Source organism: Notolepis coatsorum (genome assembly GCF_963971535.1).
Source record: "Notolepis coatsorum genome assembly, chromosome: 9".
Taxonomy (NCBI): domain Eukaryota; kingdom Metazoa; phylum Chordata; class Actinopteri; order Aulopiformes; family Paralepididae; genus Notolepis; species Notolepis coatsorum.
This window is the reverse complement of record NC_140173.1, coordinates 113713233-113729318: the sequence shown is the minus strand read 5'-3', so window position 1 is coordinate 113729318 and position 16086 is coordinate 113713233. Positions and strand designations below refer to the sequence as shown.

Sequence of the window (16086 nt, the reverse complement as noted above, 5' to 3'; positions counted from 1 at the left end):
CAGTGGCCGGGAGGCCAGCTAGCAGTGCGTTGCAGTAGTCGAGGCGGGAGATGACTGTTGATTGGACGAGGAGTTGGGTGGCTTCTTTTGTCAGGAAGGGGTGTATCCTTCTGACGTTGCTCAGGAGGAATCTGCAGGTTCTGGTTGTCGCTGCGATGTGAGCAGAGAAGTTCAACTGGTCGTCGAGGACAACACCAAGGTTCTTGGCGGTCGGCGACGCGGTCACAGCTGCATTCTCGACTGTGATGGAGAGGTCGGTCAGGGGGGAGGATTTGGCCGGCAGGTGGAGCAATTCTGTTTTGCTTAGGTTCAGTTTGAGGTGGTTGGTCGTCATCCAGGCGGAGATGTCGGACAGACAGGCCGAGATCCGCTCAGAGACGTGGATATCTATATTATAGCTATGGATACAATACTATGGCCCATTTGACATCAAATATCTATCGTGAAAAAGATTTTTTTTTTTCATCCATACGTTCCCGTGTTATACCGTGGTGAATATAAGTATAGTTTTAGAGTGGTCTGGGGTAATTCCCGAAAGGCTGAGTTATAGCCTCATACGTGAATCCTACTATAAGCGTTGCCGTTTCTTGCCTGGACACGCTACTATTCCCAAATAAAATTTCTGTCGTTTCTGATTATTTGATTGCCAGTAACGGCATTCATATTGAACACTAAAAACGTTGATCAGCTCGATCGGTATAAAAGCATTGCACGATCAAGCCAGAATTGACGTCAGATAGTCCTTACACAGGCCAAGATATAAGGTTTCAAAGGGTGCTCGATACCACCATCTAGCTAGATGCGGCCGGTATTGCACTTTGGCGATCTCAGACTCATTCCCTATGGTAACACCAAGGTCCCTGGATGAATAATGAATAAAAATATTGAATAAAAGAATAAACTACCAAAACCTGAGATATCTCGGGTCTGGCAATTAAAGAGTTCATGAATATAACTCATCAGTTTTAATACTATAATATTAGTGTAGCCTAATCTTTCTCTGCAACTGTGAAGAAAAACCCCATTGGTTTAAACAGAATGAATACACATAAAAAATATATATAAAAAAAAAGGTTGGAACGTTGGAACGTTTGGGCTCAGCCCTAAGTCACACACACTCCTACACATACATACACAGACACGTGCACACAAACACATAAAAACAGCTGCCTTATGGGTCATTAAGCTGTATTGGAAAAGCTGTTGGAGGAGCGTCTGCATTGTAGATCGGTTATGGTCAGGGATTGTATTGGAGTTTAAGTGTGTGTGTAGGTGTGTAGGTGTGTGTGGGTGTGTGGGTGTGTAGGTGTGTGTGTGTGTGTGTGTGTGTGTGTGTGTGTGTGTGTGTGTGTGTGTGTGTGTGTGTGTGTGTGTGTGTGTGTGTGTGTGTGTGCATGTTTGTTATGTTTATTTAGGATCCCCATTAGCTTTTGCACTTGACAAAAGCTATTCTTCCTGGGGTCCGGCACAACAATACAACAATATTCAAGACATTACATCATTATCAACATCAATTACATCATCAATTACATCATTATCAACATTATTAACAATCTCATCCTCAGTTAAGAATGACATTGTACAATATACTTATTAGTATAAAGTATTAAAATCAAATAATAAAAATCAAATAAATAGTGCTTCCTGAGCAGCACTCACTGCTTTTGGATTATATTTTAGCGAAATAGTTTGGCAATGAGTTCCATTCCATGATAGCTCTGTAAGTCACAGAAGATTTTAGTAGATTTGTCCTGGGTTTAGGTGCCAGTAGATGGCCTGACGTAGCTTGTCTGGTCATATGGTCATGATGTTCTCTTATGTAAACTATATGATCATATATGTATGTGTGTCAGGGGTGTAGCTCCAGATTTTGGGCCCCATGAAAGAATGTATTTGTAGGCCCCCAGTGAATGCGAGTGCGCGTCAGCGGACATTTTTTTGGGCCATTTTTTTTTGATGAAAACGCATAATATGGCTTTTACCTATACATTCGGATCAGCAGTTCAGCACCTGCACTGTTGGTGGGTGAGCCTAGTAAAGGATGTCGCATTGCGTTCATCTTCAATGAATGGACCAATGCAATAGTCTACCAAAGCCCCCCCTCTCTCTCTATATATCTCACACACACACACACTTCAGAAACAAACATAGTATCAATGAGAGCATCAATAATACACCTGAGTGATGTCTAGTAAAAAAAAAAAAAAAAAAAATGTTGGCGCCCCCCCCAGTGCTGGGCCCTTGGAATCATCCTAAGCTACCCCCCCCAGCTACGCCCCTGATGTGTGTAATGGACAAGGGCAGTGATTGAAGGAGTGAGACACAAAGTGAGAGATGTTATGTTTCCCTGGTAGTCTGAGCTCTTGTCCTTTTCTACATGATGTAGCTGCTGACCATTGGGTTTGAGTGTGAATGTGTGTGGTACTAGAGATTGCCAATATATTGGGCTGATATTGGCCTTGCATTAAATATCAGATATCAGCCTCTAAAAAATTGGATGTCAGCTCGTCAGTATTGTCAACATAAAATGAGTTGGTAGTCAGGGTTGCTTAGTCAAATAGACTTTTCTTTTTCTTATTCAAAAGCAGATTTTAGTACACTATTATTCATTTGTTCAATTATCCAATTTTCTATTAATTCTGCATTTAAAAGCATTCATCCAGGGTTCATACACTTTTCCCCCCCAAAACAAATTCCATGATATACTCCTGTATGAGGGAGCTCATACAAAATCAAGCATTTCAGTGAAATGCACATGTACCTTATGTGACAAATAAAACAGAACTTGAACTACTGTATAGTGCAATTTACATGAACCAAGACTTGTCTGTGTTAACACATTCCCCGCCAAAGACGAGTGTACTCGTTATAGCCCGCCAATCAAATTCTGCCAACAACGAGTATACTCGTTATTGGATCGTTATTTCTTTTATTCGCTATTTTCCATTCATAATTCATCCTGCTGTGCTGGGGAAATGTGTGGCACTCTGTCTGAGACCGCAACGGTCCGATACCGCCGTCTGGTGGTATGCGGTCGATGTTGCACTTACTCTCTGAAGGAAGTTTGACTCTGTCCGTCACTGAAAGTCATCCGGGCGGGTTTTTTTTTTTGTAACATGGATCAAGATCCTCACTCTATCGCATTGAATCGTCATTATACTGTGGGGAGTTATGGTGTGGGCCAAATGGACATACGATCTAGCAGATGGCAATCAAATAATTGGAATATTCTTTTTGCAGTCTCATAGGCCACAGGTAAGAGCAATCTAATGTTAATTTCAGCTTGATTGTGTCTTGTTCTCACAGCCATCGCTCTGATCAACGTATGCTGTTGTACTAACGAATGCCATTATTGACAATCAATTAATCATAAAGACCCCCCGCCCCTTTCACGCATGCATGATGGAACATAATATACCAATCATATGCATTTGAATTTTTAATTGTAGCGTGTATAGGGACAAAATGCCAATGGATTAAGTATAATATGCGTCGTGGGTCATTACTACGTCATACTGTATGTACTGTACGTACATACTGTCATGCACTTGTCCTAATAAACTAACCTACACTGTAGCACTCAACACTTTGATGAACATTGTTACTCAGCTGATAGAGTTGTGCCCTTCCTGATGGCTTGTCGTACAGAACTTGTAAGTCGCTTTGGATAAAAGCGTCAGCTAAATGACTAAATGTAAATGTACTAGCCTTCCAGGAATTACCCCAGACCACTAAAAACATACTTATATTCACCACGGTATAAAGCGATAACATATAGATGGAAAAAAGGTTCCTTTTCCTCATCTTGAACGATAGATACACGATGTCAAATGGGCCATAGTATTGCATATATAGCTATAATATTTAAATAGTTATAGCCCTGCAAACAAGGTGAGTGACTCCCACCGTTTACAGTGCTGGCGTCAGCTGCTAAGGATGAGGCCAGCAATCAATGTGTTAAAGGGGAACTGCAATTTTTTTTAAATGTGTACTTTTTAGGGGGTACTACACCATGACAAAAGCCAGCACTGTACTCATGCCTGAGCATTAATCGAGAACGTGATTCAAACCCTTTTGGGGAGAGCGTCATCAAAGTAATCTCTCCAGGCAGTGAGGAAATGAATGAAGTGCGAAATTTTAGCCAAATTAAGCAAGAAAAAAAGTGTTGCCGTTGTTCCTCTATTGTTCAAATGTTACATTTTATGTTGGACAGCTTCTTTGAATGTCTCAGGTCTTGTTTTGGAAAGCTACTAGGGGTGGGACGGTTCACAAAACCCACGGTTCGGTACGTACCTCGGTTTTGTGGTCACGGTTTTCGGTTCGGTTCGTTATATTGTTTTTTATAAAAAAAAAATAATAATTAACCCCAAAAATACCAGAATTAGCATAAGATATATATAGCCTAAAAATAATCCAACTTTTCAGTTATTCTCAAGGACGTAGTCATGCAAAAACTGAAAGAATGAGGCAGTTTGACATCAGGCACATCATTTTACCACGAGGAGGAAGTGTTTACAGCCTTAAATAATGTTTGGCACACAAAGACCGAACTGACTGAAAAATATAGGCTACATTTGTCAAAGTATTAACTGGCAGCATACATCAAACTAACACACACACACTGTACTGTTTAAAAACAACACTGCTCTGTTCATTCTATTTTTAAAATACGTACATTATCTGTCTACATTTATTTAGACTAACATTATTTAAATATTGAGTGCAACTGTGGTAGATTACGTAATTCGGTGAGTTGGAACTATATATGGGTTGGCGCGGGTCCCCACAGACATTTTAGCGTGTGGGACCTTCAGTTTAGGAGGAGTTCATAACATCAACAAGCAGCACGAAAGCGGCAATAGTCCCGGTTCAAACTGCTAACGCTATGGCAAGATGTGTGTAGGCCTATGTAATGTTAATGGCTATGTTTTTAAAGACGTAATGAAGATTGATTTATATTGTGCTTGCCATTTTTACACAAACTGACTAGCACCTGGCTGCAGTGCTGCTGCTGCTGCTGCCTGCAGCCAGTGCTCGCCTCTCCCGGCTCCGCCAAATGATTTTTTTTTTATTTGCGCGTCATCTGAACCGTACGATACACAGACGCCCCGAACCGCGGGGGTCGTTCCGTACGGTACGCGGTTCGGATGCGTACCGTCCCACCCCTAAAAGCTACAGCTATGACGACTGTGGACTTTCCTGTATGTAATCAGAAAATTATTTGGGTTGTTATTCCTTCTAAAATAACTAGACCTAGGCCTATCTGTATTCAAACCCGAAATCAGAGGCTTTGCTTAAAAAAAATTTAATAATAAATAAAGGAATTCCATGATATTTCCAAAGCTTTTTGGGCATGTATAATTTTCTTTAACTTTTCCAGACATGGAAAACATCTTCCATGATCCAGTTTTTCCATGACTATTAATCCTTGATTTTTGTATTTGTATTTTATTTATTTATTTACTTTCATAACAATTTTCAAATATAAAGATATTGAATATCTACACATACTATTATCAGTTTCAGTCTGAAAACATCAGTACTATCTACTTTTAAAACCCTGTATGGGTGGAACCCTATGAGTTAAAGGGGAACTATCTTATAAATGGCCTTTTTCAGTGTTTAGCATTGTTTCCTAGCTATGTGGACTTATATTAATATGATCTATGTCTCTAATTCTCATATTGGCGCATTCTTCCAATTCTCCTCTCACAATATTCACCCTCACTGAACTGAGTCATCTGAAAATGTGCTGATTTGTGATGTCAGAGAGACACCGCTGCATGATAATGTTCAGGCGGCGCAGTGGTTTAGGTGCCCAGGCTCAAAACGGCTTAAGATCTTGAGGTAGAAAAATGCTGTTTTTGAGGACTTCATTAGAAATACAAAACAATGAATTAAAAAAAATTAAATTACAGAGGTGTTCCATAAACTCACAGGAATTGTGTAAAAGTGCCCAAATAGTGAAAGAAATAGTAAAATAGTTCCCCTTTAAAGAACCCTATCGAATCTTATCCCGAATTTCCCTCTGGATAAATAAAGTATTTCTATTTCTATTCTATTCCATTACCTGCCTTTAAAAGCCTGTATGAGTGGAATCCTTTGTGGTACCTGCCTTTAAAAGCCTGTTATCAATGGAATCCGGTGTTGCCATATGAAAGGATTTTGAGATTGCCAAAGTGCAATACCGGCCGCATCCTGCCAGATGGCAGTGTCGCCCACCCTTTGAAACCTTATATCTAACCCTGCGTTACACTAAAATGTCTCCGGGCGCTATATTTAGATGGAGCCGAGTAAGTCGCTTCTTCCGACCACTTCGAAATGCATCTGGCACACTCGATACATAAATTGTGTCAAATTATGTCCGGGACCAGATGGACACCAATACTGGAAATTGCGATCAAGACAATTGGAATATTCTTTTTGGAATACCACTGACCACAGGTAAGGACTATCTGACATCAATTTCACCTTGATCCAACAATGTTTTCATATCCCTCCAGCTGATCGGCTTCTGTAGTGTTCAACACGAATGCCGTTACTGGCAATCAAAGCATCAGAAACGACCCCCCCCCCCTTTCATGCATTCATGATGAAACATAATACCTATTATATACATTTGATTTGGAAATAGTAGCGTGTCCAGGCAAGAAACGCCAACGCTTATAGTAGAATTCACGTTGCGCCCTATTACTCGCTTCCCAGGAATTATCCCGGATCACTCTGAAATTATACTTATATTCACCACGGGATAACGCGTGAACGTATGCATGAAAAAATTATCTCTTTTTTGCATCTTGGACGGAAGAAAGTCAGTGTCAAATGACTATAGTATTAATAGCTATAATATAGAATATAGATATAGCTCTACAAACAAGGTGACGCACTCCTACTGTATCTTTAAAGCGTGGCAGTGCTACGGGACCAATCCCTGGCTAATCCCTGGTGCTGAATGAGTTAAAAGCCTGTATGAGTGGAATCCTTTGTGGTACTTGCCTTTAAAAGTCTGTTATCAATGGAATCCTATGTGGTACCTGTCTTTAAAAGTCTGTTATCAATGGAATCCTATGTGGTACCTGCCTTTAAAAGCCTGTATGGGTGGCATCCTATGTGGTACCTGCCTTTAAAAGCCTGTATGGGTGGAATCCTATGTGGTACCTGCCTTTAAAAGCATGTATGGGTGGAATCCTATGTGGTACCAGTACTTACATCTGGTTCCAGCCCCACACACCTCTGGAAGGCCTTAGCAGCTCCCTCATATCCCTCCAAGGCAAAGTAGGCACAGCCGAGGGAGAACCACACCCCCAGCTGCAGAAGAACATCACACACAGAAAAGATAGAGAGAGAAAAAAGAGAGATAAGACAAGATTCAAGTTACAACAAACCACTGTATTTACATATAGAATGTATGCTTGTGTAATACGATTGGACACCTTGGTTCTTATCAAACGTGACTAAAGTGATTAAAGGGATCGCTACAGAGTGCAGGACAGGCGATTAAAGGGATCGCTACAGAGCGCAGGACAGGTAATTAAAGGGATCGCTAGAGAGTGCAGGACAGGCGATTAAAGGGATCGCTACAGAGTGCAGGACAGGTGATTAAAGGGATCGCTACAGAGCGCAGGACAGGTGATTAAAGGGATCGCTACAGAGCGCAGGACAGGTGATTAAAGGGATCGCTACAGAGTGCAGGACAGGTGATTAAAGGGATCGCTACAGAGCGCAGGACAGGTGATTAAAGGGATCGCTACAGAGCGCAGGACAGATGATTAAAGGGATCGCTACAGAGTGCAGGACAGGTGATTAACACATCCTGCGCCAAAAACGTCGTACAACGTGTTTCAAGGTCATGCTAATTCTGCCATTCCACGGCGTACGACGTTATTGAGATCATATTTAATTTTTTCGCCATGGTATTCAGAATGCCCTCACCCAGCCTCGGCTGATAAAGTGGGAGCCTGCACAACTCTGCAACGCTTCAATACTGCCGCCTGGTGGTGATCGGGCGAGTTACAACCGGAAATGGATCTCTGGTGATCTCCGTGTACCGGGGAAATGCGTCCGGCACTCACATATTGTTGCGGGACTCTAGACACACGTCCGTACATATGGATCGCTGCCATAACTCAAGAATCGATATGATTTGGGCGTTTATTATTATACAAACCGGAAATGGATCTAGGCGATCCACGTCAAATAAGTGGGATCTTTTTCCTCCAGTCTCATCAGCGAACGGTAAGAGGACGCTGATGGCATTTTCAGTGTGATTGTTTATTATTATTAATGCAAACTGCTCTGATCAATATATCACCCATACTACATAAAGCATTTACTGACGATCACGGAATTATAAACGACCCCCCGCCTCGTTCATCCGCGCATGATCAGTCATAACGTTTAGAATCATGTACAGTTGAAATTTTTAATATAGCGTGTATTGGCAACAAACGGCAGTTGATAATCTATATATGCGTTTATGCCTAGAACTCACGTTCTAGGAATTACTGCAGAAAACGATAAAAACATATTTATATTCTAGACGGTATTTTCGTATGAATCTATGAATGAAAAAGTATAACGTTCCTACATCCTGAACGATAGATAATCGATGTTGAATGGGCCATAGTAATGTCAATTTAGCAATACAATTAAAAAAGTTATAGCCCTGCAAAGAAGGTAAACATCTCCATAGGCTTAGAGTGGTGGCAGAGAGTGGTATGAGACGGGCAAACTTGCAAAGGGATCGCTACAGAGTGCAGGACAGGTGATTAAAGGGATCGCTACAGAGAGCAGGACAGGCGATTAAAGGGATCGCTACAGAGTGCAGGACTAACAAATGAGCAAAGTGTTTGATCACATCCATGTCAACAGATGACAGCATTACTGTAGCTCTGCTGGGCTGACACACTAACCTGACCCACTACTCTCCCCACAGAAAAACAAACACAGCTTGCCTGCTTTCTTTAACTCCTGCCTTCAAACCCTCACCACCTAAATGACAAGTGCCTCACAGGAGAGAAATTATGTAGATGTTTGAAGAAAAAAAAACAGGCACCCTCTCGCGCTGGAGTCAGGGGGTAGTTTTCTTTGGGCGGGGGCCCACCTGTCAGATGGTGAGAGTGACAGGCGTGCTTGGGGGGGGGGGGGGGGGGGGGGGGCCTGGCTCATTGACTGACAGGCCCCCTGTTTATGCAAATTAGCCCAGACATCAGTCCTTTGCTATTCCCTCCCTCCTCTCCTCTCCCTCCATCTCACTCTCTACCGCCCTCCCTCTCTATGAGTCTCTGTCTTTTCTTCTCTCTGTCGCCCAAAACAGCCCCTAGACAGATTTGAGATGAAACAAACTTGCTTCTTTCCAAGTCCCTGGCTAAGCTGAGGGGGGGGGGGGGGGTGGTGTGTGTGTGTGTGTGTGTGTGTGTGTGTGTGTGTGTGTGTGTGTGTGTGTGTGCCTGTGTCCACACCAGAATTGTATCCGTATGGTAGGGCTGAATTAATCAAACTTTTATCGAAATCGTAATATGGCCTAGTGCAATATCCAAATCGCAGGAGGTGATTTTATAGACTGAAGAAAACTCTTTATTTGGTACATAACAAAAAAAAATCACACCACAATCATTTAAGCTTTTACACTGAAGATTTGAATAATAGATCATATAATATTAAAGGTCCCATGCATTATAAATAGTGTTTAGCATTGTTTCCTAGCAATGGGGGATTATATCAATGTGGTCTGTGTCTCTAATTATCATATTGACTCATCAGTCTAGTCTCGAGTTCACGAGATCTTCCCTCACTAAACTAAGCCGTTCTGATTTGACAGTATTGCTGAGGTGAATAAGGTACTGATTTGCAGTAACTCCCCCTCTATGGTTGTAGCGCATAGTGTAACCCGACACTTCCTCAAACGGGTTTTGACAGAGGCAGAGAACGAGCGAGCGAGAGAGAGGGAGAGAGAGCGAGAGAGAGAGAGAGAGAGAGGGACCACGCGGGACCGCGCGCAGGAGTGTGTAAAAATGTGTGTGCGCCGCGGGGATGGGTCTTCTCTCACACACGGAGCATTTACACACAACCTCCCGACCGCGCGCGCGGGGCAGGAGCTTCTCTCTCATGAGTGTGTGTGAGAGAAGCTCCTGCCCCGCGGTCGGGAGGTTGTGTGTAAATGCTCCGTGTGTGTGTGTGAGAGAAGACCCATCCCCATGGCGCACACAAATTTGTACACACTCCTGCGCACAGTCCCTCTCTTTCTCTCGATCTATCTCTCTCTCTCTCCCTCGCAGTCGGGAGCACTCGCATATCACTGTCAAAATATCTTTGCGCATGCTCCCACGCGCACGCCCGTATTCCGATCCGTGCAATAATATTCACAGAGGTATATATTGTCATTTGAAACAAGTTACCAATGCATTATGGGTGGACGGTATGGTCTAAAATGTATATCACGGTATAATTTGAAGCATAGACGGTAACGGTATATATCACGGTATCAGTGTTTCCGTTCGAATAATTTTTTTTGCCTGATAGGCAGTAGGCTTGGGCGGTATCCTTATTTTCAAACCGGCAAACCTTTATGTTATAATACCCCGGTGCACGGTATGACTTTCATTTTCATCAGCGGGGGTGGGGGGGGGGGGGGGGGGGGGGGGGTTACGTGTTACCAAGTAAACAAATCATCGTCAGCTCTCAGAATGGTAGTCCCGCACCGGTAGAAGCCTGCACCGTTTTAGCGTTAGCATCTAGCCTATAGCCATGGCAGACTATTTGATTCCTTAAGGGCTAGAAATTGCCTGGGTTTTGGTCATATGCTCCCGAAATGCTCCCGTTGTTTGGCTACTTCTATGTGCAGTGAAAACTACTTGAATGCTTTATAACCTAGTCATTGATTTAGTTCAGGGTAATCTAAGATTATCCGCAGAGCTAACGCTACTTAACGTGAGCTAACGCTAGTTATTCAAGCTCAGTAGCTCACAGAGAGAGATAAACAGCTGACAGCGGATAGTACAGGACGGTACAAATACAATAAAAAGGCGAGTGGGGGCTGTTGTGTAAACCTTGTACTCTTTAGTTCACATATAATAAGAGACGGATTGCTCCACAACAACACTGCTCTCGTCACAACGTTTTACGGTACTTTCACAGCACTGTCGCAACATTACCGTAAAACGTGAACACCGTTGTGACCCACTCGCTCCACTAGAGCGGTCTCGCCCTCTGCTGGCGCGTGTGTGCACTACACTCAGTGTGTGCACTACACTCAAAACTCTGTTTCACTGTTATAGAAACTGAAGCGCATCTGTGATTTTGACGGTGACGGACGGTATTGAAAATCAATACCGTAGGTATTTCTAAATACCCTGGTATACCTTAATACCGTCATACCGCCCAAGCCTAATAGGCAGGCTATATAAAGAATGACATCCTCAAGGCATGTAGATTTATAATATTTTAACTTAAAACTAGGCTACTTTTGCGTATAAAGTCATTATATTCCAAATAAAATAAGTCCAGAGTCGAGACTCAGTGCTGCTCCCATTGCAAACAGCGGGGCTGGATGCTGGATTTTGCTAGAAGCATATGTAGCTGCAGAGCCACAGAGCCAGGGGCGCTTTCAGGTCTGGTCACAGGCCCGCTCAACAGCGTCCCCCCACCCAACGGCTGAATTGCCAATGGCTGAATTGGAGTATTGCACTGTGCAATACTCCAATTGCTATTTTAGAGCTGCTCTACCGGTTACACGGTATAGTCAAAATCCATACCGTAGAGCAAATTCATACCGTATACCATTTATACCATCCACCCCTACAATGCATTGTCCCGTGGGATTATGCCCCCCACGGCGAAATTAATAAGTATCCCCCTCAATCTCTCTCTGTGTGGGTGACTGTCACTCAAACCACTTATGGGCGGAGCCCATCCAATAACGGCCTGAAATCCTGAGATAGAAAAATTATGCTTTTGAGTACTTGATTAGAAATATAAAACAAAAAAAAATTACAGATGTGTTCCATAGACTCACAGGAATTGTGTAAAGTTGCCCAAATAGTGCAAGGAATAGCAATGCATGTCCCCTTTAATAATAATAATAGATCAAAATATTATTGTGATATATATATTGTGAATCATATAGCAATTGCAATATCAGTCCAAATAATCGCAATTACATATTTTTTTTTACAAATCGTCCAGCCTCTTCATTTGTACTCTCATCTTCTTCATAAGTACTCTCATCCTCTTCATAGGTACTCTCATCATCTTCATCTGTACTCCCTGCAGCCTCTTTTTTTCCTTCACTCTTTATCTCCCTGCTCCTCTCCACTCTCCCTCTCCTTCACTCTTTACCCCCCTGCTTCCCTCTCCTCTCTCTCTCCTTCACTCTTCATCTCCCTGCTCCCCTCTCTAAACTCTCTCCTCCTTTCTACTCCTCGCAGCCCCCTCAGCACACATCCCAACTCTCTCCTCCTTCCTACTCCTCGCGCCCCCCTCAGCACACACCCCAACGCTCTCCTCCTTCCTACTCCTCGCGCCCCCCTCAGCACACACCCCAACTCTCCTCCTTCCTACTCCTCACGCCCCCCTCAGCACACACCCCAACTCTCCTCCTTCCTACTCCTCGCGCCCCCCTCAGCACACACCCCAACTCTCCTCCTTCCTACTCCTCGCGCCCCCCTCAGCACACACCCCAACTCTCTCCACCTTCCTACTCCTCGCGACCCCCTCAGCACACACCCCAACTCTCCTCCTTCCTACTCCTCGCGCCCCCCTCAGCACACACCCCAACTCTCTCCTCCTTCCTACTCCTCACGCCCCCCTCAGCACACACCCCAACGCTCTCCTCCTTCCTACTCCTCGCGCCCCCCTCAGCACACACCCCAACTCTCCTCCTTCCTACTCCTCACGCCCCCCTCAGCACACACCCCAACTCTCCTCCTTCCTACTCCTCGCGCCCCCCTCAGCACACACCCCAACTCTCCTCCTTCCTACTCCTCGCACCCCCCTCAGCACACACCCCAACTCTCTCCTCCTTCCTACTCCTCGCGCCCCCCTCAGCACACACCCCAACTCTCTCCTCCTTCCTACTCCTCGCGCCCCCCTCAGCACACACCCCAACTCTCTCCTCCTTCCTACTCCTCGCGCCCCCCTCAGCACACACCCCAACTCTCTCCACCTTCCTACTCCTCGCGCCCCCCTCAGCACACACCCCAACTCTCCTCCTTCCTACTCCTCGCACCCCCCTCAGCACACACCCCAACTCTCTCCTCCTTCCTACTCCTCGCGCCCCCCTCAGCACACACCCCAACTCTCTCCACCTTCCTACTCCTCGCGCCCCCCTCAGCACACACCCCAACTCTCCTCCTTCCTACTCCTCGCACCCCCCTCAGCACACACCCCAACGCTCTCCTCCTTCCTACTCCTCGCGCCCCCCTCAGTACACCCCCCAACGCTCTCCTCCTTCCTACTCCTCACGCCCCCCTCAGCACACACCCCAACTCTCTCCTCCTTCCTACTCCTCACGCCCCCCTGAGCACACACCCCAACTCTCTCCACCTTCCTACTCCTCGCACCCCCCTCAGCACACACCCCAACTCTCCTCCTTCCTACTCCTCACGCCCCCCTCAGCACACACCCCAACTCTCTCCACCTTCCTACTCCTCGCGCCCCCCTCAGTACACCCCCCAACTCTCTCCTCCTCTCTAAACTCTCTCCTCCTTCCTACTCCTTGCGCCCCCCTCAGCACACACCCCAACTCTCCTCCTCCTCTCTAAACTCTCTCCACCTTCCTACTCCTCGCGCCCCCCTCAGCACACACCCCAACTCTCTCCACCTTCCTACTCCTCGCGCCCCCCTCAGCACAAACCCCAACTCTCTCCTCCTTCCTACTCCTCGCGCCCCCCTCAGCACACACCCCAACTCTCTCCTCCTTCCTACTCCTCGCGCCCCCCTCAGCACACACCCCAACTCTCTCCTCCTTCCTACTCCTCGCGCCCCCCTCAGCACACACCCCAACTCTCTCCTCCTCTCTAAACTCTCTCCACCTTCCTACTCCTTGCGCCCCCCCTCAGCACACACCCCAACTCTCTCCTCCTCCTAAACTCTCTTCTCCTTCTGCCCCCACCTTCTACTCATCATCACTCATTCACCTCCCTGTCCCCCCTCTCCAACCTCAACCGCTCTCCTCTCTATACCCCCCCCCTGTGTGGTTTGTGGAGGGCAGCCTGGTTGGCATATGTGTGATAGAAGCAGACAGGACTGAGGTAGCGACAAAATCCCAGACACCACCGTCTCGACACAACTTCCTCTGCCTGGGATATGTGTGTGAGAAAGAGAAATGAGAGCGAAAGGAGACAGAGAGAGAGAGAGAGAGAGAGAGAGAGAGAGAGAGACAGAGAGAATGAAAGAGAAAAGGAAACAGAGAGAGACAGAGTGAGATAGAGATAGTGAGTGAGACAGCGAGAGAAGGAGAGACGGAGAGAAAAGGAGACAGAGTGAGAGTGAGAGAGAGAGAAACCCCTAGCTGTGTGGAAGGGTTTGTGTTTCTGTAATCAATAATGTTGACCTCTTGATTAACTAATAATATGTATCCGGCCTGAAAACAACACATGGTTCCACCCCCAGTGTAAAGGTCAACTCTGTAATGCTGTCTCACAGTGTCCTCTAGACACAGCAGCCACTTTGTTCACTTGGTCTGACGCGTCAGTTGGAATTCAGTGGTGATAGGGGAGGGGTTGCTATCCCAACTTAACTCCAACCCACACGTCAGACCAAAACAGAACATGTACCACACCAAGAGGGGCTCTTTTGCCTAGAGGTAAAACAAAAAAGGTTAGTACCTGCAAGGTGTTGATTCGGAGTGACTTCTCAAAGCAGTCTACACATTGTTGGAATTCCTTGTGGCGGAGGTGCAGAAGGGCCTTGGAGCGCATGGCGCGGGCGCTCCGTCGGCCAGACACCTCCCAGGCCCGGTCGTAGTACTGGTGGTCCCGCAGGACGTCACCCAGCAGGCAGTAGAGACTGGGGGTCTCCTTCTTCTGCAGCTCCCTCCGCAGGATCTCCTCCGCCTGGGGAGAAGAGGGTGTAGAAGAAAAAACATTTGATTCTTAAGATTCCCCAAATCGATCTTGTCGATGTGTGAAGATCTTCTGCTGAACTGCTACGGAAACTCAGTTGAGCAAAATTACATCTTTTGACAACAAAGAAAAAGAAAGAAGTCTTTATTTGTCATGCAGCAACACACACATGTAAGATGGACGACACACAGGAACACACACACACACACACGCATTAGGTCGCCGATGAAATGCCTCTCTGCACTTGACCCATCCCATCGTCCTTCCCCCCCCCAAGGGCAGCCGGGAGCAGGCGTGGGTGCTCCTGTCCATCTGCGTTAGCGATCTGTTCTGTATGTTTTTCCATTTGGTTTATCTCTTTTTGGGGGGGAAACTCTTGCGAGCACGGGGAGAACATGCAAACTCCACACAGAAAGGTCTGGGAGATACCCCACCTGAGTACCTGGCAACGCGGCAACCTGGTCCCCGAGCAGGAATCGAACCCAGGACCTTCTTGTTGTGAGGAGACAGTGTTAACCACTACACCACCGTGCCACTATGTAATTTAATCGATTATGAATCAAAATCACATTGGTTCCAATAACCAGCCCTAAGGAGGAGGGTGGGTGGAGGTTTGTGTGTGTGTGTGTGTGTGTGTGTGTGTGTGTGTGTGTGTGTGTGTGTGTGTGTGTGTGTGTGTGTGTGTGTGTGTGTGTGTGTGTGTGTGTGTGTGTGTGTGTGTGTGTGTGTGTGTGTGTGTGTGTGTGTGTGTGTGTGTGTGTGTGTGTGTGTGTGTGTGTGTGTGTGTGTGTGTGTGTGTGTGTGTGTGTGTGTGTGTGTGGGGAGATAGGCAGAGAGGGACAGAAAGGAGGTAATGATGGAGCAGACCGGAATGTTTCCAGATTAGACAAAGAAGATGGAGGGAAGGGTGGGTGTGGAGAGAGGGGGGTGAGAGTATGGATGCAATTAGATGAGGCAGAGAGAAAATGTAGAGGGGAGAGGGGGGGGGTAATGGATTAACCCTTTCACTACCACACTACAGCAG

At 45.8% G+C, this 16086-nt stretch overlaps 1 protein-coding gene across 1 annotated transcript in view; it reads right to left on the bottom strand.

Moving 5' to 3' along the window:
* Positions 1–16086, bottom strand: part of ttc27 (tetratricopeptide repeat domain 27) — a 427052-nt gene that overhangs the window by 60277 nt on the left and 350689 nt on the right. The window contains exons 13-14 of the mRNA XM_084322115.1: positions 14826–15053; positions 7210–7308 (exon numbers count right to left, since the gene is read on the bottom strand). Coding sequence (XP_084178241.1) covers positions 7210–7308; positions 14826–15053 — 327 coding nt within the window. The remainder of the gene's footprint in view (positions 1–7209; positions 7309–14825; positions 15054–16086) is intronic.